The sequence below is a fragment of the Lithobates pipiens genome, unplaced genomic scaffold (assembly GCF_037356315.1).
Source record: "Lithobates pipiens isolate NorthernLeopardFrog02 unplaced genomic scaffold, aLitPip1_a1.2 Scaffold_10, whole genome shotgun sequence".
Lineage (NCBI taxonomy): Eukaryota > Metazoa > Chordata > Amphibia > Anura > Ranidae > Lithobates > Lithobates pipiens.
The window spans coordinates 59,920,167-59,943,223 of NW_027507686.1; the positions used below are offsets into that span (position 1 = coordinate 59,920,167).

The window sequence follows — 23,057 nt, forward strand, 5'->3', positions numbered from 1 at the left end:
GTAGCAAATAGCTATACATGTACAATGTTGGACAAGAGCGGAGATTATTATATTTTGTACATAAATGTGCAATTATCATTGTCTTCAATGTATATCGGCCTCAGCCCAGATTATACGGAACATTCAGAACATTTTATAGAAAATAAATTGCTGGGGACATATACATTTATCGCTATAAGAGCGGAATCTATAAATAAAGGATAATAAGATTATGGCAGCATTACATGACCATCGCGATAAATTATTATTATTGCAATGCCACCATCATACATCCGATATAAGATATATTTAATAATTTAATTAATAACAGTAACATACCCACCACAAACTGTATAATTATTCATGTAATCGTTCTAAAAGGGAAAAAAAAAAAAAGGGGGGGGGGGGGGGGGGAGGAATTTCTGCTAATCCATGAGTAAAAAATGTTGTTACCCCATAAGGACCATTCTGTAATCAGATTATTGAGAAAATCAGTTGGCAAACTGGTGGCGCCATATAAATCCTGAATAATAATCCTACTATTCACTAAGTGGCTGCTACCCCTAAATATAAAACCCATCAGACAGTGGTTACCCCTATAAGCCATTGTGCGTCAATTAATATCTCAAGACCACCATTGTGATCAGTTTTTACCCCTAAGAACAAACAAACATTCAGTATCCACTGTTTCTAGGGATCACGCAACATCAGTTGTAACCCATAAAAATAAAAAAATAAAAGCATAGTCCCTACCCCTGGTAACCATACAGCATCAGGCATTGCCCCTGCTCATCATTCAGCATCCGTTACTGACCCTAGTCATCGTTCAGCATCAGTTATTGTCCCTAGTATTCATTCAGCATCAGGTATTGCCCCTGGTAACCATACAGCATCAGTTATTGTTCCTGGTAACCACACAGCATCAGTTATTGTCCCTGGTAACCACACAGCATCAGTTATTGCCCCTAGTATTCATTCAGCATCAGATATTGCCCCTGGTAACCATACAGCATCATTTATTGTCCCTGGTAACCACACAGCATCAGTTATTGCCCCTGGTAACCATACAGCATCAGTTATTGTCCCTGGTAACCATAAAGCATCAGTTATTGTCCCTGGTAACCACACAGCATCAGTTATTGTCCCTGGTAACCACACAGCACACAGCATCAGTTATTGTCCCTGGTAACCACACAGCACACAGCATCAGTTATTGCCCCTGGTAACCATACAGCATCAGTTATTGTCCCTGGTAACCACACAGCATCAGTTATTGTCCCTGGTAACCACACAGCATCAGTTATTGTCCCTGGTAACCACACAGCATCAGTTATTGTCCCTGGTAACCACACAGCATCAGTTATTGTCCCTGGTAACCACACAGCATCAGTTATTGTCCCTGGTAACCACACAGCACCAGTTATTGTCCCTGGTAACCACACAGCACACAGCATCAGTAATTGCCCCTGGTAACCACACAGCATCAGTTATTGTCCCTGGTAACCATACAGCATCAGTTACTGTCCCTGGTAACCATACAGCATCAGTTATTGTCCCTGGTAACCACACAGCATCAGTTATTGTCCCTGGTAACCATACAGCATCAGTTATTGTCCCTGGTAACCATACAGCATCAGTTATTGTCCCTGGTAACCACACAGCATCAGTTATTGTCCCTGGTAACCATACAGCATCAGTTATTGTCCCTGGTAACCACACAGCACACAGCATCAGTTATTGCCCCTGGTAACCACACAGCATCAGTTATTGCCCCTGGTAACCACACAGCATCAGTTATTGCCCCTGGTAACCATACAGCATCAGTTATTGCCCCTGGTAACCATACAGCATCAGTTATTGTCCCTGGTAACCACACAGCACACAGCATCAGTTATTGCCCCTGGTAACCACACAGCATCAGTTATTGTCCCTGGTAACCATACAGCATCAGTTATTGTCCCTGGTAACCATACAGCATCAGTTATTGTCCCTGGTAACCACACAGCATCAGTTATTGTCCCTGGTAACCACACAGCATCAGTTATTGTCCCTGGTAACCACACAGCATCAGTTATTGTCCCTGGTAACCATACAGCATCAGTTATTGTCCCTGGTAACCATACAGCATCAGTTATTGTCCCTGGTAACCACACAGCATCAGTTATTGTCCCTGGTAACCACACAGCATCAGTTATTGTCCCTGGTAACCATACAGCATCAGTTATTGTCCCTGATAACCACACAGCACACAGCATCAGTTATTGCCCCTGGTAACCACACAGCATCAGTTATTGCCCCTGGTAACCACACAGCATCAGTTATTGCCCCTGGTAACCATACAGCATCAGTTATTGACCCTGGTAACCATACAGCATCAGTTATTGTCCCTGGTAACCACACAGCATCAGTTATTGTCCCTGGTAACCACACAGCATCAGTTATTGTCCCTGGTAACCACACAGCATCAGTTATTGTCCCTGGTAACCACACAGCATCAGTTATTGTCCCTGGTAACCACACAGCATCAGTTATTGTCCCTGGTAACCACACAGCATCAGTTATTGTCCCTGGTAACCACACAGCACACAGCATCAGTTATTGCCCCTGGTAACCATACAGCATCAGTTATTGTCCCTGGTAACCATACCTTACTTCATGGCAGCCTGAGCGCTTAATGTTAATTAGCAACCTACAGTTTGATTTCCAGCTAGTCTCCCCCTCACACATGGATGGAGGACTCACATGTTGCTTTTTGTCCTAATGAGAAAATCTTTTTTTTTTTAAGTCAGGATCTGTGCAGTTGGTATGGAGCTATTACTTTAACCTTAAAAATGAAGAAGAAAAAAAAAAGGCTTTCTTGTACAAACACTTCCCTTCCTTCTATATAACATAAATTAATGAAAATAATGTATGTTAATGGAAATATTCCTCCTATTTAATGCATGGCCTCCCCCTCCACCCCCCTTCTCTATGGGAGCACAGGATCAGACTCCCATGCTGTATTAGATTATTTGCTATTTAGTGAATTATTCCAAATCACTAAATTTAAATATCTGAAGAAATTATTGCACGTATCTTACATTAACAATGTTTGAAGCCTTCTGTATGTAATATTCACATTTTTTTAAATTTATTTTATGGCTCGAAAACGGCTTCTATCTTCTGACGGGTGTCAGTGACTTTCTGTAAGGTGTCTGGATGATAGTAGCACAAGAAGATTCATGCCAGGTGCAGATAAAATACTTTTAATAGCAAACTATTTTTTTTTTATGAAAGGAGTGTGGCTGATACATTATTTCATACTTACGCTGGAGATTAGAGTAGAGATACAGCACTTACCTGTGGACTGTGTGCTCCTCTCCGGTGTTCTCCGCTCCTCTCCTGCGGTGTGCTTTATTGCTCTTACTTCCTGTTTCCTCTCTCATGTGCAATGGGAGAGAGAAGACAGGAAGTGACATCTGAGTCAACTCAGATGTCAATCAAACAGCCCAGCCGTAGTGATACAAACTACAGCGCCGGGCGGAAGCTACTCAGCGCTTCAGAAAGCGCCCCAAGGCGGGCTAAGCGCCCGCAAATGAAGCGCCACGTCTGCAATCTCATGATTGCATTGACGTGGCGTTTCCCATAGTGCACTGTGTCCGGCGCTCGAACACAGTGCACTTCCTTAAAGAACTTTTTTTTTTTTAAAGGAGCAGTTTTAAACTTTTATTTTTATTTTTTTTTATTTATTTATTTATTTATTTTTTTGTGACTACACAGAAGGGGGGGCGGCGCCCGGGCGCCCCCTATGGACGGGCCGCCACTGGTTTGATCTGTACTGTCATACAGGGCCAGGACAATGTGTGGGCAGGTGGGGCAGCTGCGCTGGGCACAAAGGTAAGGAAGAGCGGCGGGGGGGCTCCTCCAGCATGACTCCTTCAAAGAAGTAACTATCAGTCAGCGGCTACTGCTCCATTATTTCCATTCTTCATCCCGTTTGCACACAGCCGACTTGAAAAAAACATCATGCATGCGCAACCAACTTCAAGCTGCTAGAAAGCAAGCAATTGGCCACACGTGTGCAGTGCGCACTCCATGCCATCCATGAGCAGCCAGAGCGAGGGGATAAAGAATGGATGGACCGTACACCGATTCTACAGCATGCGTTTGGCATTGGGGAGGGTGGCGCAGTTACGTATCATTACCAGTGCTGCCAACCGCCATTATTTTTACAGGCAGACAGCAAAAAACAGCCATTTTTCTCTTGCCAGTAAAAGGAAAGGATTACCATTTAAAAATATGGTTGTGACACTCAGCACTGCGCATGCACAGTTCTGGTTTGGAGCCAGTTGAGACCATCTGAGTGCATGCTACAGTGTGTTTGGGTGGCGCCTGCAAGTCTGGTGGAGGCAGTGCCTGAGCATGTTGTGTGATGCAAGGAGGCCGAGGGGAGTGGCCAGAGCCTCGTGTATGGGTATGCTGTACGGGAGCAAGGTAAGCTGGGAGCAGGACTGTCAGTGCTTCTTGGACTGGAGTGGACAGAAGGGATCACCTGGCATGAAGATAGACTGTCACTGTGACTCAGGAGGGGACACGTTGTGTTGGTGAGGTGTCATCTGTGCTGCTGTCTGTCCCTGTGAGTCAATTTCATGTGTGTGTGCCTTCCCATTCTAATTTCTTGTCCTGTCCCTGAGCTACTTACTATTTCGAAAATAAAAATTGAAATATGTTTTTTGCCTTAATATCTACCTTAAACACAGTTCTAATTGCATACTGTACTTGTTTGTAGCCTAAATACTGAAATTTGCACTTAAAACTAATTTTGTAAATGCCATTAAAAACTTTGCTGTGCCAGTAAGTTTTGGGTGTAGTATCAGTAAAATTGAATCTGGTAAGTTGGCAACACTGATCCTTACCCTGGGCAAACCTGTCCTGGTACTATATATATATATATACACACACACACACAAACATATATACACACACACACACACACACACACACAAACATATATACACACACACACACATACATACACAGTTGCAAAAAAAAGTATGTGATCCCTTTTGGAATGATATGGATTTCTGCACAAATCAGTCATAAAATGTGATCTGATCATCATGCAAGTCACAACAATAGACAATCACAGTCTGCTTAAACTAATAACACAAAATAATTAAATGTTACCATGTTTTTATTGAACACACCATGTAAACATTCACAGTGCAGGTGGAAAAAGTATGTGAACCCTTGGATTTAATAACTGGTTTATTAACTGGTTGAACCTTCTTTGTCAGCAATAACTTCAACCAAACGTTTCTTGTAGTTGCAGATCAGACGTGCACAGCGGTCAGGAGTAATTCTTGACCATTCCTCTTTACAGAACTGTTTCAGTTCAGCAATATTCTTGGGATGTCTGGTGTGAATCGCTTTCTTGAGGTCATGCCACAGCATCTCAATGTGGTTGAGGTCAGGACTCTGACTGGGCCACTCCAGAAGGCGTATTTTCTTCTGTTTAAGCCATTCTGTTGTTGATTTACTATGCTTTGGGTTGTTGTCCTGTTGCAACACCCATCTTCTGTTGAGCTTCAGCTGGTGGACAGTTCTCCTGCAAAATGTCTTCATAAACTTGGGAATTAATTTTTCCTTTGATGATAGCAATCCGTCCAGGTCCTGACACAGCAAAGCAGCTCCAAACCATGATGCCCCCACCACCATACTTCACAGTTGGGATGAGGTTTTGATGTGCTGTGCTTCTTTTTATCCACACAGTGTTGTGTGTTTCTTCCAAACAATTCAACTTTAATTTAATCTGTCCACAGAATATTTTGCCAGTACTGCTGTGCAACATCCAGGTGCTCTTGTGCAAACTGTAAGCCTGCAGCAATTTTTTTTTGGACAGCAGTGGCTTCCTCTGTGGTATACTCCCATGAAATCCATTATTTTTTAGTGTTTTACGTATCGTAGATTTGCTAACAGGGATGTTAGCATATGCCAGAGACTTTTGTAAGTCTTTAGCTGGCCACCTCATTGAGCAGTCTATGTTGTGCTCTTGCAGTCATCTTTACAGGACGCCCACTCCTAGGGAGAGTAGCAGCAGTACTGAACTTTCTCCATTTATAGACAATTTGTCTTATCGTGGACTGATGAACAGCAAGGCTTTTGGAGATACTTTTATAACCCTTTTCAGCTTTATGCAAGTCAACAATTCTTAATCGTAGGTCTTCTGAGAGTTCTTTTGTGCGAGGCATCATTCACATCAGGCAATGCTTCTTGTGAAAAGCAAACCCAGAACTGGTATGTGTTTTTTATAGGGCAGGGCAGCTGTAACCAACACTTCCAATCTCATTGATTGGATTCCAGTTGGCTGACGCCTCAATCCAATTAGCTCTTGGAGATCTCATTAGTCTAGGTCAGTGATGGCGAACCTTGGCACCCCAGATGTTTTGGAACTACATTTCCCATGATGCTCATGCACTCTACAGTATAGCTGAGCATCATGGGAAATGTAGTTCCAAAACATCTGGGGTGCCAAGGTTCGCCATCACTGGTCTAGGTGTTCACATACTTTTTCCACCTGCACTGTGAATGTTTACATGGTGTGTTCAATAAAAACATGGTAACATTTAATTCTTTGTGTGTTATTAGTTTAAGCAGACTGGGATTGTATATTGTTGTGACTTAGATGAAGATCAGATCACATTTTATGACCAATTTGTGCCGAAATCCATATCATTCCAAAAGGGTTCACATACTTTTTTTTGCAACTGTATGAAAGTTTAGTATTTTGTTCATCCACTCTTCACTACTAAAGTCTGGTGTGTATTGAATCTCTATGTCTCTAACATAAACTATGGACATTAAAGTATATGCATATTCTTAACCAGCAGAAAATGTGCTTTAAAGGGTAAGACAACCTTCAAAACATTTTTCTGAAATATTTAATCTTTTCTGAATTTTGTCATCTACCACTGAGCTGATCTCCGCAAGTTACCCTCCAAAGCTCCATATGATACATTGTCCATCTGCCATGTGTACCTCTGGCAGATCCTGTTCTTCTTGCTGCCTGGCATGCACAGAAGAACTGTACTTCTATGTGGATTTCTCCTGTCTTTTGGAAGACATGATTTCTCACATCCACTGGGGAGTAAAAAATCATACAACGGAAGAGAGTGCATGACTGGCCTAGTGCAATACAGTTTATTGATAAAAATGTAAACGTGCAAAACCACCATAGATTCACTCACATGTAAACAGGTTAATAAGGCATGAAACAAATGTAGAAACAGAACAGGACTTTTAAGGTGCCAGAAACCACTCTTTTAGACCAAAAGGTAAGATTCAATAAAACATAATTTTTTTTATAACAGATTAAAATTAGTAGTTATAAAAACCATCAAACTATGCTTTCAAAACAGCAGCTTCCGCTCTACATGTTTCACCCTAGAGGCTTCCTCAGGAGTCTTATGAGTGCTGCAAAGTGCTGATACATAGTGCTCAAGAAGTTAGAAGTGCTGACTCAAATAGATGCCAGATTTTCCAAAGAAGAACCAGAGCCATTAGGTATATTGTGACCACAGGAGAGATATGTAGCACCCTGATGTTTAGGCAGGGTTACTGTTAAATTTATTTGCCAATTGATAGTAGCCTTTGCTGATTGCTAGGAGGTCAATTGATTTCGCCCTAACTCTGGAATTGCTGCACTTCTCTCTTCTGTCACTAGGTGGCCTGGTATCTGGTGACATTAGATAAGGCAAGGGCATTGCAAGGACAGATTAGGAATAATGGGGTGTTTCAGCCAATGGGCAGGGATTCCCTGGTTCCCTTGGCCTGCTGGGAGAACCTATTTATTTGTGTGGAGTCAGGTAATTGGGGTTCTGTGCCACCTGTATAGCTGTCTGGGTGGACTTATGTTGTACTGCCCCAGACTGTTAGTCCAGAGCCTGAGGCCTATCCTGGGGGCATCAGGCTGTTAGGCTTTCTGAGGGGCCTATCCAGAAGCAAGAGAGCAGGTAAAGGTTGGGACTGCGGTTTGCAGTCCAACCAGAAGTGACAGTTCTGCCGGCCGGAGAACCTGTTGTGGTCGAAGGTAGAGGGGAAGCTGTCACCACTAAGGGACCAACCACCTTGTTACCAGGGACCACTGACTAGCTGAAGCAAGTACCAGAGTAGTTATCTCACCCACCAGGGATGGTGAAGAATTGGGAAACTTCAGCAGATTCCAAGCCAGGGACCCAGCCAGTGGAAGTGACTTGCAGAGCAGTATTGTGTGTCAAGCCAGTGTTACCCGTCTACTTTATAATGGTACTTCCAAAGTACTTTTTCAACTATATTTACAGGATGTTAAAAAAATTAAATAATAATATGTGACGTATCCTCCCTCCTTTTTAGAGTTAATCTAATACCCACTAATTAAACAAAAACATTTACCTATATTTTTCCTAAGATAAACTTGTTGTGACCTTAAATCAAATTCCTCCCAATAACCCTAATCTGCATTACACAAATCATGGTATTATATTAAATACTTTCAGTCTTGTACTCAACTTCAGTGGTCACCAATTTTTACCAGTGTACTATAGTTAAGATTTAATATCTCTCAGATATGATTTGGGTTAAATTAGAGTTCTTTGACCAAGAGTGAAAGCTTTAACACAATAACATTTATTGGTAAGTAGTTGAAAGTCTATCTAATACACAACCATCTATCTATAGTCTACACCAAAGAAGAAAATATTAGGTTAAAATAAGAGAATTACATGAAGGAATACAGAGTATATTCCTTAAACCATTAATCTGCAAAAATATTTAGTTACAAGCAAAATGCAGACCTTTCCCATAATTACCCTTTTCACCAAGGTTCCATTCTGATGGCTGCTCTCCCATCAAGTTTGTTTCTCCCTCCCATCTAGTCTGTGGATATCATTACAGGCTTCTGATTGGTGAGCTTCCCTATTGCTGGTTAACGACTGGCTACCTCCCCAATCCCTATACTTTGCATAAATCAGCCCCCTTTAATGCAAATCCTTGTGACTATTCTGAGCAGGAGATTAACTTGAATGTTCCCAGGAAGTTAAGTATTGATTCCAGGTTGGCCTCCCTTCATTGCATATCCCAGCATGGGATCCTTTGAAGTGAGTATGTGTAAAACAATGAGGCTTGTATACAAAAGCACCGACTTGTCTGGTCTTACCAGAGATATATGTGAAGATAATATGTTCTGGCCTGCATAGACACAAGCTAAATGAAATATATTCCTAATTGCAATATTTTACAGCTGTTAATGGAGATTTCAAATAAACTCATAAGGCAACACCAGGAACTGAGCAGGCCAGAGGGGTGACACTTGAGGAGTATCTGTGAGTGGCAAACTAGGGACCCAGCAGGAAAGCGGGGGTGAAACTTGAGGAAGATACTGTGTGAGAAAATTGGAAGAGTTTAGGGAATCCAGTGGCAGTGGATCAGCAAGTCTAGTGAGAGAGAGACTGGGAGCTCAGTTGAGTGAAGATCTACAAGAGGAGATTGTAGAGGAAGTAAATGAGTTCATTACAACTTGTGTTAGAAACTGACTGTTGCCATAGGAAACAGCGATCCTACTTGTACAGAGGTGGTGTCTTGCTGGATGCCTTTCCCTGCATGGCTGTCTACCTGTAGAGATCTCAGAATCTGCCAATTAACTAAAGGGTGTCCTGGCCCCAACCCTCTCTCCTACAGTTCTGTTTAAGAGACAATAAATCACTTTACATTCAAGAAGTGTCTGGCACCAATTAATCTACCTAGCATTGCATCCACCATGCCTCTTAACCCACTTTACATAGGATGTCAGCCAGGGGCGGACTGACCATTCACCAACTCGGGCACTGCCCGAGGGCCCCGGGCCACTAGGGGGCCCCCCATCAGGGTTGCCAGCCTCAGTAAAACCAGGGACAGTATGTAAAAATCTCTTTTTTTTACATCTGTCTATGAAATGTCACTTACCAACATCCTTTTGGTCTAAAAATCCAGAGATTATAGCTGCCCCACCTCTCCAGTACCTTCTTAGCCAATAGAAACATGTCTGTGTATACTGTGTGACCCCATTATCTCTGATTGCCTGGGGGTCCCATAATCTCCTATTGCCCGGGGCCCCCATGAGTTGTCAGTCCGCCCCTGATGTCAGCTGTCCCTTACTCTGGAGGTCACCATTAGGCCTGGAGAGGCCCGGGACTTGGCTACGTATAAAATGTAATACCTTAATTGGAATAGAGTAGATGCCAGTCAACTGTGGTTCCTTATAGGGATATATCCATATCCATGATGTGCATGGAGGAGTGGACCCTTAACACCAGGGAGGAAAAAGAAAACCATCCCCTAATGGTCCCAGCCCAGGTCAAGTGTATATCCTCACCAGTGGGGGTAGGACATCAAGCATACTTTGTTTAAACCCCTGGTTCAGTCATAAATAGCATGAATATTTCCTTCCAACATGAAGCCCCTGTTATCTGTGGATGTTTGTGATGGTTTTTATAACTACTATTTTTATTAATTTATTATTATTTATTTTTGAATCTGTTATAAACAAAAATTGTTTTATTGAATCTTACCTTTTGGTCTAAAAGAGTTGTTTCTGGCACCTTAAAAGTCCCGTTCTGTCTCTACATTTATTTCTTACACAATTGGGATGTGGTGCCTCTTGGTACTTCACTGCCCGATCCATAGGTTAATAAGACATGTCTCCACTCGTCCACACACACACACACACACACACACACACACACACACTTTTCTTCAATGGCCGCTGTAAGATCCACAGCTGAGGGCTCCCAATGGAGCCTTCTGGCAGCTACAAGCCAAATCTCTGGTCCTCAGTGTACCGAAGCTAGTGTGCATGTGTACATTCCAGCCAATGCCGTGTTACATATCCCGGACACCGTGGAGCAGTGGAGGGGTGGAAAGACGTGGGGACACATCACAGTTACCTTGACAACACATTTCGGAGGCATGGCCTCCTTTTTCAAGTCACTCAGTATTTTTCCTTTTTCAGGGACTTGAAAAAGGAGGCCACACCTCCTAAACGCGTCGTCGTGGTAACTGATATGTCCCCAAATCTTTCCGCCTCCCCTCTTTTATGTAGCACGGCGCTGGCTGGACTGTGCACATGCACACTACCTTTGGTACGCTGAGGTCCACCAATTTGGCTTGCAGCTGTCAGCAGGCTCCATTGGGAGCTCTCAGCCATGGATCTTTTGTTTTGTTATGTATGGGAGTGAAAATCATGGCTACCAAGGACAGGTTATATCTCTGACTCTAGTATTAGTGTTTCCTATAAAGTTTTTAGTTTGCATGGTAAATCTACAGCAGAATGTCATGGATTTAATGGATCAAGGACATTATACAATATAGTATAATTATAATGTAATGGTACCTACCAGCTGGGCTGCCAATAGTCACAATTCGTCCTTTAGAACTGCGTAACATGGGTAACAAAGCTTTGGTGATTTCCAGTGTCCCAAAGAAGTTCACTTCCATACAGCCTCTGTAGGTGGACATGAGTGACAGCTCAGCATCTCCAAAGTGAACACAATATCCAGCATTGTTGACCAGCGCCCACAGCCCTAAACAGAAAGGGAAAATGCATGTTAAAACATATCAACCATAAAGAACAGGACAGCTTGAGGACTTGTCCAGCACTTCTCATTTCTTCTGTTGGTAGCAACTGAAGATTTCAAAAATGCTGACAGAGTACCCTACAAAGCATTAATGCTGGGACTTGGAAATCAAATTTTTAAAGGGAAATAATGCTGAAAAAATAGGTCTACAGTCCACGTCACAGATAAATTCCATCTTAAAAATGCTTAGTTGCCTGGGTGTTATGATGAACCCCTGGCATCATTGTCTTCTAAGTCACTGACAAGTATACAGAGAAATAGAAATTTGAGTCATCCTAAAGTGAACATATCGCAAAATTAAAAAAAGTGAAATAAATATTTCCCTATAAAGAGATGTTATACTTACCCCTCCCAACACCCACACCATCAATCTTCACTCTCTTCAAGAGCTATGGTGCGACTAATCCGACACACTTCCAGTGTTAAATTCCTTGTCCCCCAATGATGTGGTTTCTTCCACCTGGCCCCTATGTCACTAGAAGGCACAGTAGTGTCATAGGCCCCTGGTTGGTGAGACACCAGAAATGCAATAAATCTGCAAGTGTGTCATAGCTTATGAAGATGCCAAGATATGTGGCTTTGACAGGTAAGTATATGACAGGGTCATTACAGGGTCAATACTATAGCTGGGCAATAAGTAGGGCAACAATAGATGCTTAGATGCTGACAGCAACAACCGATCTCCCCCAGCAACAAACCCCCAAGACAAAATCCCCCCCCCCCCGTAACAATAGATCCTTTGCCAGCCTGTGCCAACAGACCCCTTCCTTGACAGTAGATCCCTCCCAGAAACAATAGACTTCCTCAGCAACAATAGACGCCCCCCCCCCCCCCAACAAATACTCCCAGGGCCAATTGACTTCCTAGCAGCCAGCAACAGTAGACCCTACAGCACACCCCACCACCCATTGCTGTTACATACATTCAACTATGTTCCTTCTAAAAAAAAGCCCTGAAAAAATAAGCATTTGCACAATGAGCAGTCAGTAATGGCAGCCACCATCTTTCTCCTGATTATAGTTTCCTTTAAGCCAGGCCATCTTTAAGGCAGGGCAAAAGGGGAAGCTGCCCTGGACCCCATCATTGTTGTGGGCCCCAAAGCAGCTGCCTCATACTTGCCAACTATACCAGTTTAAATTCCCTTGTCCCTTGAAGTTTTAGTTTTGTGCTGTGTCCCGATATCTCAGTGTGAAATTCTGTTACTAATGCTGTTCAGCTCTGCACTATTACAGATGACTCACCTGCAGACTCTGTGTTTACATATCAATGCTGGTTATTTACATGTAAATAGAGGCAGAATTAATATGTATATAGAAGCAGACTGATGGCATTGATATGTAAATAGAGGTGGCATTCATATGTATTGTATATCATGCCCCCCAAGGTCATATCCACCATCACTTCTGCTGAATGCTGCCCACTGGGGAGGTAGAGGGGCATGCTTCAAAGTCCTACCTACAACTGTAGTCATTAAGCCTAACATCAGCCTGTTCTGCAAAGGTAAGCAAATTGCGCCTTATATTGGTGTTCAGTGTGAATCCCTCCTTACATTGGTGGTTACTGTTAATTCTCCTATTACATTGGCGGTCAGTGTAAATCCCTGTTACAATGGTGGCCAGTGTAGAGGTAATCGGTAAAAAAATAATACAAACTTGCATGTGTGGTCAGTTTTGAATCCTCCCTTACATTGGTGGTCCATGTAGAAGCCCCCTTTAACCACTTGAGATCCACGCTATAGCCGAATGACGGCTACAGAGCAGACCTCCTTTGCCGGGACTACGTCTATTGACGTCGTCCCGTGCACGAGCGGCCTGTGCGCCCCCTGAGGGGTGTGCGCGACGCGCTCTGTGATCGGCGGGTCTATGAGACTCGCCTGATCACTGATCCGAGCAAGGGGTCGATCCCGACCCCTTATCACGTGATCAGCTGTCAGCCAATGACAGCTGATCATGTGATGCAACGGAGCCGGTAATCAGCTATTATTCCTCCTCGCGCTGACAGCGCGAGGAGAAAAAAAAAGAGCCGATCACCGGCCAGCCCTGCCAGTGCCCACCTGCCCCCTGCCAGTGCCCACCTGCCCCCTGCCAGTGCCACCTTAATAAAACATAAGTGCCCCGTCAGTGCCACCCAGCAGTGCCCACAGTGCCACCCAGCAGTGCCCACAGTGCCACCCAGCAGTGCCACCCACAGTGCCCACAATCTGCCTCAACAACGGTGCTGCACCCCAGTGCCACATATCCGTGCCATCAGTGTCATCTACCAGTGCCCATCAGTGCCGCCCATCAGTGCCCAGCAGTGCCACCTATCAGAGCCACCTATCAGTGCCACCTATCAGTGCCCATCTATCAGTGGTACCTATCAGTGCCCCTTAGTGCCACCCATCCGTGCCACCCATCCGTGCCCATCTTTGATCCGTGCCACCCATCCGTGCCCATCTTTGCCCATCAGTGCCGCCTTATCTGTGCCCATCAGTACTGCCTTATCTGTGCCTATCGGTGCCACCTTATCTGTGCCTATTAGTGCCGCCTTAACTATGCCTATCAGTGCCCGCCAGTGCAGCCTATCAGTGCCCACCAATGCAGCCTATCAGTGCCGCCTCATCAGCGCACTTCAATGAAGGAGAAAAATGACCTGTTTGCAAAATTTTATAACAAACTATTAAACATGATTTTTTTTTTTTTGCATCTTTTTTTGTTTGTTTAGCAAAAAATAAAACTCTGAGCTGTAATTAAATACCACCAAAAGAAAGCTCTATTTGTGGGAAAAAAATGATAAAAATTTCATTTGGGTACAGTGTTGTATGCCTGCGCAATTGTCATTCAAAGTGCATCAGCCCTGAAAGCTGAAAATTGGTCTGGGACTGAGGGGGGTTTAAGTGCCCAGTAAGCAAGTGGTTAAATTGGTGGGGAGTGTAAATTCCCCCTTTAAATTGGTGGTGAGTGTAAATCCCCCCCTTACATTGGTGGCCAATGTAGAAATCCCCCTTTATTGGTTGTTGATGTAAAATCCCCCATTACATTGGTTGTCAGTGTAAATTCTTCATTACATTGGTGATCAGTGTACATTTCCCTTTACATTGGTGGTAAGTGCAGAATTGCCCTTACACTGATGGTCGGTGTAAATTCCCCTTTATATTGATGGTCAGTGTAAATCCCCCCTAACATTAATGGCCAGTGTAAATACCCCCTAACATTAGTGGCCAAATGTAGAAATCCCCCTTCATTGGTTGCTGATATAAAATTCCCCCTTACATGGAGGTCATTGTATATCCCTCCTTACACTGGTGGTTGGTGTAAATGCTCCTATTACATTGGTGTCAGTGTAGAAATCCCTCATTATATTGGTGGGTGGAGTAAAATCCCCCCTCACATTGGTGGTCAGTCTAAACCTCCCATTACATTGGTGGTCAGTGTAAAATCCCCCACTATATACTTCCCAAAGATTTCCAGCTTTGCTCTACATGATTCAGAATTTGCCACAGTGTACTGCCTCCTAACTAATCCTATTCCCCCAGCATTGCCACTGTTCACAGGAGTCCTAGGATCCCTAGGAGGTTTCTGGCTATTGATGGGTCTCCTCCCTCTCCTGTCCATGGTATGCAGGCAGTGAGGAGATGTGCTGTAACCTTTAGCAACCAATGAGTGAGCAGTAATTATGTGCATTAACCTCTTACAACCTTGTAATGAGTGGTAAGGATATGCAGTAAGCTATAGTAACCAATCAATGAGCAGTAATAATGTGCAGTAACCTCTAGCAACCAATTGGTGAATGGTAAGGATGTCCAGTAACCTCTAGCAACCAGTGAGCAGTATTGATGTACAGTAATCTCTAGCAACCAAACAAGCAGAAGTCATGTGCTATAACCTCTAGGAAATAACTAGTGAGCCAGAATGTGTGCTTTAACCTCTAGCAACCAGTCAGTGAGCAGTATTAATACACAGCAGCCTTTGGCAACCAATCACAATTGCTGCCTGATCTGATCCAGTAAACAGGTTTTGAGTCCAGCTGTCTAGCTGCAATTTATTGTTTGTCTCAGAGCAGGTGGAGAGTGATATTGCATTGGGGGGAGGGGGGAGGGGGGGGGGGCAAGAAAATGTTTGCCCAGGGTCCAGTCAGCAATAAAGATGGCCCTGCTTTAAGCAAGTCATTGCTTTTATTGCTTAATTTAGGTCAAAGTCATATTTTAAATGGCAAATTCTGAAATATTTTAAATCCCAGCTTTAGGAAAGCTCAGAATCTTCTCTTGCCCACGCTGCAAAGCTTAACTGCTCTTTTATCCTTCGGGAACAGAGAAAGCTTGTCAGATTTCCTAGGCATAAATGAGTAGTTAACCAGTGCAGGTGCAGCCCCACTACAAGCGAGCATCTTAAGGTTTCCTGAAGTTCATTTTTTTAACCAATAAACAGATTTGTTGGGCATCATGAAGCCATACATTTTAGCACAAACAATAGAAATAGATCTCCTTTTAGGTGACACATTTTATTTTGAAAAACTAAAGACAGATGCAATCAATGATCATCTCCGACAATACACTAACCTTACTGACTTTTTATGCACCTCTACCCCAAGGACAGTGGACGTGGAAGTTCATGACATCCAGCTAGGCTGTGGAAGGGGCTCAGAAAAAAAGCACAAGATGGTCCCCATTTCCAGCAGTGTTGGAGTTTCTGAGGGCATCTTTGCTGTGCTAGAGGGTGATTATGAGCACTTCTGACTTACTAGGAAATCCTAATCCATCTACATAGGAGAATAATTGACTTTAAAATAACACACATGCAATAGTCATGGCAAGTAACGGTGTTCAGTAGAACCATACTATTATGTTTCTTGGGTTAGAGGCAATTTAAAGTAGATGGCAAATATACACATTCAAAAAACGGGGAACGGTGCAAGAACAGTCCTTGCAATCCTTAAAAAAAAAAAAAAAAAAAAAAGCATTATTTTAATATTTTTTTTGTCATGTCAAATATTTACTTATACCTTGATCTGTTGTCTCTCTGTCTGGGCTGTGTCTACTGACGTCCCTCTATCACAACTACTCGGTGTAAGATGTAACTGTGTCAGCTCTATCTACGATCCAACAACAAACTTGGGGTGGATGCCAGTATGTTGACATCAGCACTGACAAGACTAAGGAGATGCAGATTGGAGGGCTGACAATGCTACCTTGAATTCAGAATCATGTTGTTATCATTGATTGCCCACCACAGGTAATAAAGAGTTTATACAAGCACCCTTTGCAGCTATAACAGCTTTAACTCTGAGTAGGCTGTCCACAAGGTTTAGGAGTACGTCTACGGGAATGTTTGACCTGGCTAGCAGGCTCTGCTCTAATTCGCCCCAAAGGTGTTTTATCGGGTTGAGGTCAGGACTCTGTGCAGGCCAGTCAAGTTCCTCCACCCGTGTCTTTATGGATCTTGCTTTGTGCACTGGTGTGCAGTCATGTTGGAACAGGAAGGGGTCATCCCCAAACTGTTCCCACTGTTGGGAACATGAAATTGTCCAAAATGTCTTGGTATGCTGACGCTTTAAAAGTTTTCTTCACTGGAACTAAGAGGCCAAGCCCAACCCCTGAAAAACAATATTACACTATATTCCCCCTTCCACCAAATTATTTGGACCAGTGCACAAAGCAAGGTCCATAAAAGACAAATGAGCAAGTTTGGGATGGAGGAAATTGACTGGCCTGCACAGAGTCCTGCCCTCAACCCAATAGAACACATTTGGGATGAATGAGAGTGGAGACTGTTAGCCAGGCCTTCTTGTCCAACATCATTCTTTCAGATGCGCTTCTGAAAGAATGATCAAACATTCCCCATAGACACACCCCTAAACCTCAAGGGCAGCTTTCCCAGAAGAGCTGAAGCTGTTATAGCTGCAAAGAGTGGGCCAACACAACATTGAACCCTACAGACTAAGGCTGGGATGGCATTAAAGTTAATTTATAGTCAGAGTCTGGATACTAAGGATACACTTTTCCCTAACTACAGCGACCCGAGTTGTGCCATGGTCAAGTAGGACAGTATGCTCAAAAGAGGGTATGAAATGAGAAATAAAAAATGGTTGGGAGGGAACTGGAAATGCTAGCCGACGAGTGTGTAAGAAAGGAGGGGAGATTATAAGCCCCAGACTCAGGCTAGCCAATGGCCAGCCTTCTATCTTGTAGTCAGAGTCTGGATACCGAGGATACGCTTTGCCCAACTACAGCGACCTGGGGTGTGCCATGGTCGCGTAGGACAGTAAGCTTAAAAGAGGGCAAAAATACACAAAGTGGGTATAGAAAAGTAATGTTTAATAAAAACATATGATTCAACTAATCAAGCACAGTAGCAAAAGCTCTAATAACTTCATCACGGGGATCTGGAATATATTGACTATAACAGGATGACTGCCGACGCCTCATTTATAAAAAAATACGAGAACCCTTGTTTGGATGCTAAGGACACTGCCCCAATCCCAATGGCGGCTGGTGCTCAAACTTTTTGGGCACGCGCAAACAAACTAAAAAATACTGAACCCCCCCCCCCCCATCAATTGCAGCCTCACTGTGCCCATCAAATGCAGCCACTTGTGCCTATCATATGCAGCCACCTGTGCCCACCGCCCCCCCCCCCCCCCCCCCACTCGCAGCGTGTCTTCTCCGCTCCTCTTCCTAAGCACCAGGCATCCAATAGGGTGGTCTGGCAGTTTGTCCAATCAGGAAACAGGTCTGCCGCCCTGCCTCCTGATTGGTGGGGAGGAAGGCTAGTGTGAAAATAGCAAAAATGTATTCGCTATCATCACACAATTGGGTGGGATCAGGGTGCACTCTCTGCGCCCCGAGCCCACCCCATTTTGAAGCCTATTAGAGCCTCTGGCTCTAATCGGGCACATCAAAAGTACCACCCCCCGCCATAGGAATCCATGCGTCTGGTGTCCTGAAAGGGGCCAGGCGCATGGATGGGGGGGGGGGGGAGCGACACCCCTATGCCCACAGTTCACGGGCCGCCACTGCCCAATCCTGAAGAAATCATCTGAAAATTGCTTTGGATTTAACCCCAAATTAGCAAGCAAAATTCTGACGTGCAAAATAAACAGTTTGGGAGCAAGAGGCTACATAGGGAAAGGGAGTAATGGGCTCTCGAGGGGAGCCGCTGCAAACTTAGAGGAGAGTTGGTGCAAAATATCAACTGGACACCAGATATTGATAGTTTTGTAATAGTTAACAACAAAACCCTGACCCGTCTGTTGGTTTTTGTTGTTGGGAAGTTGCAGCGAAAAGTGATCAGGAAATCTGGTGAGTCTGCCTTTGAGGAGCACCGGTGCGTTGCGGCTGGCTTTGGATACTTCCCCGGGTCTGAGGAAACCAAAGTAACTTAAGTAGACGGCTGCATTGGGGATGAGGCTGGGACCTGTGCCAAAAGGTGAAAGGGATAACAAATCTGAGGTCTCTCAGAACATCTGACCGGTGATTGATAAACGTATCAAACTGTTCCTGCCTTTTCTGGATACCCTTCAAAATGGCTTTGGTGGGATGAGCCGCAAAAATAGACGGTCTATCAGGATCCATCAAGTGCTGAATACCAAGTAGAACTTGAAGGTGTTAAGGGGAATGGCCCCAATACTTTTGACAATATAGTGCAAGTATTTTGAATGTCTTAGCAGATCATCTAAAACAAGTACCAGACTGGGTAGAGTTTTCGTCTTGAAAAGCAGTCAGTGCCCATGATTGTTTTACCTTACCTCCTTGCATAGCAATTCAGTGCAGGGGCTAAATGTAAGCATTGTGTGTAATAACAGACGTATATGCACATACATGTTAAGACTCTCTATCCAACCTGTTTAGCATCCAAAAAGACAATCGATCATACTCTGAAGCAGTCAGAAACTCGTAAAGGCATAACGAAACAGTAGATTAGACTGCCCATAAAAAAATTCAGAATCATACAAAAATGATTCTTTTGAAGAGAGTTAGCTGGGTGATAGCCATCTTGAATATGAAATAAAAATATTTTATAAAGTCGATTTTAGAGGAAAATCAGAATGGTGATAAAATTTCAAACCAATAGTTAACTTGCATGTATTTACTGTAGTATAGTATGCAAACAACTGTAACAGAGGTAAAAGGACAAAAATCAATATTATAACATATATAGACTATTTCAATGTGTACTTTAACAGCCAAATTGCTGCCCCTCCACTTCAAATAGCTTTCGATATTTGTTTTTTTCTGCTGCTGTATATGCTAAGAATCTTGGATACACGCTTGCAAATTCTGGTTTAATTATCTTACGAAAGTTAGTGTAGCATGCAACAAAAAAAGCATAAAGAATTAAAAATATAATCAGGTTGAATCTCTATTAATGATTAAAGATAGTGTGTCCTCAGAGAGGTTATATTTCCCAGTTTGGAGATCAGGGGTATTCTCTGGATAAAAATCTGTGCCACTATGTTTTGCATTTAAACATTAAACAAAATAAAGTAAATCATTATTGAAGATGATATGAAAGATTACTAGGCCCCAGTAGAAGCCTGCCAAGCAGAAGTAATCTAATGTCTATCATGTGCTATGGTAACTGGCAGTGGTCCATCTTTATTAAAGTGTCTGAAATGACCAATGTGTAACGACTAACAGAATGAAAATGATAACAGAAGGTTATCCGAAGCTCTATAGAAAGCCCCCACAGCCAAAATCAGATCATCTACAAAAAGCATTGACCTCTGGAAGATTTTACCCCTCCTTCATGACCAGGCCATTTTTTGCAATACGGCACTGTGTTACTTTAACTGGCAATTGTGCAGTCATGCAACGCTGTACCCAAATGAAATTTGCCCCCCCCCCACAAATAGAGCTTTCTTTTGGTGGTATTTGATCACTACTGTGTTTTTTTTTGTTGTTTTTTGCACTATAAACAATTTTGGAAAAAAAAAAATATATATTTTACTTTCTGGTAAAACATATCCAATAAAAAGTGTAAAAAAATCAAATTTCTTCATAAATTTAGGCCAATATGTATTGTGCGTAATATTTTTAGAAAAAAATCCCAATAAGCATATGATTGGTTTGCGCAAAAGTTATAGCGTCTACAAACTATGGTATATACCAGTGATGGCAAACCTTGGCACCCCAGATGTTTTGTAGCTACAATTCCCATAATGCTCAACTGCACTGCAAAGTGCACGAGCATCATGGGAAATGTAGTTCCAAAACATCTGGGGTGCCAAGGTTCACCATCACTGGTATATACATTATACTGGAATTTTTTTTATAGCAGTAATGAAGGCGATCAGTGAAGTGAAACTGTGATATTGTGGCGGACAATCTGACACTTGACACTTTATGGGAACCAGTGACACTAATACAGTGATCGGTGCTTAAAATATGCACTGTCGCTGTACTAAAGACACTAAGAAGGGGTTAAACATCTAGGGTGATCAAAGGAATAAATGTGTGCCTAGCCAGTGTTTTGGTGTGTTGCTTTGCAGGGAAAGAAAATCCATCACATCCTGCTGTCAGGACGGAGCTCTGCATTGTTTACATATGCAGAGCTCCATCCAGCCTCTCTCCTTGACGATCAGAGAGAAAATCCTGCTCGACTACACTCCTGCAATGGAGGAATTCTATGGAGAATTCCCATGGGGTGAAGCGTTGGTGCTGAGGTAAGTATTTTTTCTCTTTACCAGCTTTGCCAACAAAGGCTTTTTAAAAACAATCTGGTTTGGGGGGCTGGAGGTTTTTGATGGAAAGTCTTCAAAGAGGATGCTCTGCAGAGTTGCTTTAAAGTGAATCTTCCATGAAAAGTAACTCTCATTCCTGTCTGCTGGAACCGAATGACTACCAGATCATGCAAATGTTTGGGATTTCTGGGAAATATGAAATGTTGCCTGCTTTTCCACCTCCAATTTGGAACTGTTTAACACAGAACATATTGAGAGCTGGATGTAAGTCATTACCATACTCCAGGATTTATTTTTATTTTTATTTTAATAAGCATTGACTGAAGTGGTTGATAGATTCCAGCCAGCTATTCCATTGAGACACATGTTTAATACTAGAAAATACTACAAACTGAAGGTAGGTCAACAAGTATGAATATAATGATTAGTGTCATTTTTGTCAATCTTTTGATTAGTATTCTTGCATTAAGTGGGGTTCTGGTGCTATGTCTGATGTTAGAGGGAATTCACATACCAGTTTCATGTGTCTGCTCCTTTGCCACTTGCTGGGCTCTCTTGATGTCCTCAGGTTTCGTCAGATCCATTTGAATGATTGTCAGGCGATCTGAACACCTCTTCTGGAGATCTTTGGCCCCTGGGCTTCTAAGATCCAGCACAGTTGCGATCACCTTAAAGCCCATCTCATCCATTCTCTGAGCAGCTGCCTTTCCAAATCCAGAATCGCATCCTAAATGAAAGGTAAAAGAGTCTGTAGTAACATTTGTGGCATTATATGCTTTCTTCAAACATGCCATGTAGAGGTATTCTACCTTTTATGTTTTAGTCAGAGACCCTGACACTACTTCTACATGTTTGTTCTGCTGTGGCAAGAATCCAACTCAGAAGCCCAATCAATCAACATTTTGTGAGGATTTGCTGGGATCTTTAGGTGACAGAGGGATAGAAACAGACCGTGGAGGAGATGCCAGAGAACATTTTGGCTGGAATCTTACTTTGAGCACTTTATATATTGCACATTCCTCAAGGAGTTTACAATATAAGGTCCCTATCTCGCATGCATACATTACATACACATTTTAGTGCCAGTTTACCTGCCAGCATGTCTTTGGAGTGTGGAAGGAAATCGGGGTACCCTGAAGAAACCCAAACAAGCACATTTCTTTAGCATAGTGTCCTGGTTGGGATTCAAACGGAGGACCTTAGGGCTGCAAGGCATAAAGTGCTAAACACTAATCCACTGTGCTGCCCATATTGAATATTTGACTTGGCACCTACCAGACAGGTAACTAGTCAATTTTTCTTTGACAAGACATTCAAGTATTTTATGGCATCCATACCAATATTGTAATCTTAATTTAGCTTTAGTTTAGTTCTTTATCTTGAATGTAGTATTATTTCTGTTCGGTTGTAAAGTCTTTAATAAAGGCGTTATTGTTATACTACAATCCATTGTCTGTCCTTTCATTTCTATCTCTAAACATACTGATAAACCTTAAATAATCTGAAATACAGCATATTGCATGGGTAACCAATAACCCTGACTTGGTGTCAGAATTTACCATAATGCCGCGTACACACGATCGGAATTCCAGCCAGAAAAAAGAATAGGTGAGAGCCTTTCATCGGAAAATGCGACTGTGTATGCTCCATCGGAATTTAGCTGTCTGAATTTCTGCCAGCCAAAAATTTATAGCATGTTCTCAATTTTCCAGATGGAAAAACTTTCTATTGGTAATTCCGATCATGTGTATGCAATTCCGACACGCCAAAAATCAGGCATGCTCAGATTCAACT

The 23,057-nt window shown here is 42.9% G+C and overlaps 1 protein-coding gene across 1 annotated transcript in view; it reads right to left on the reverse strand.

Moving 5' to 3' along the window:
* HSD11B2 (hydroxysteroid 11-beta dehydrogenase 2) overlaps positions 1 to 23,057 on the reverse strand; it is a 93,235-nt gene that overhangs the window by 19,972 nt on the left and 50,206 nt on the right. The window contains exons 2-3 of the mRNA XM_077455720.1: positions 21,778 to 21,990; positions 11,367 to 11,552 (exon numbers count right to left, since the gene is read on the reverse strand). Coding sequence (XP_077311846.1) covers positions 11,367 to 11,552; positions 21,778 to 21,990 — 399 coding nt within the window. The remainder of the gene's footprint in view (positions 1 to 11,366; positions 11,553 to 21,777; positions 21,991 to 23,057) is intronic.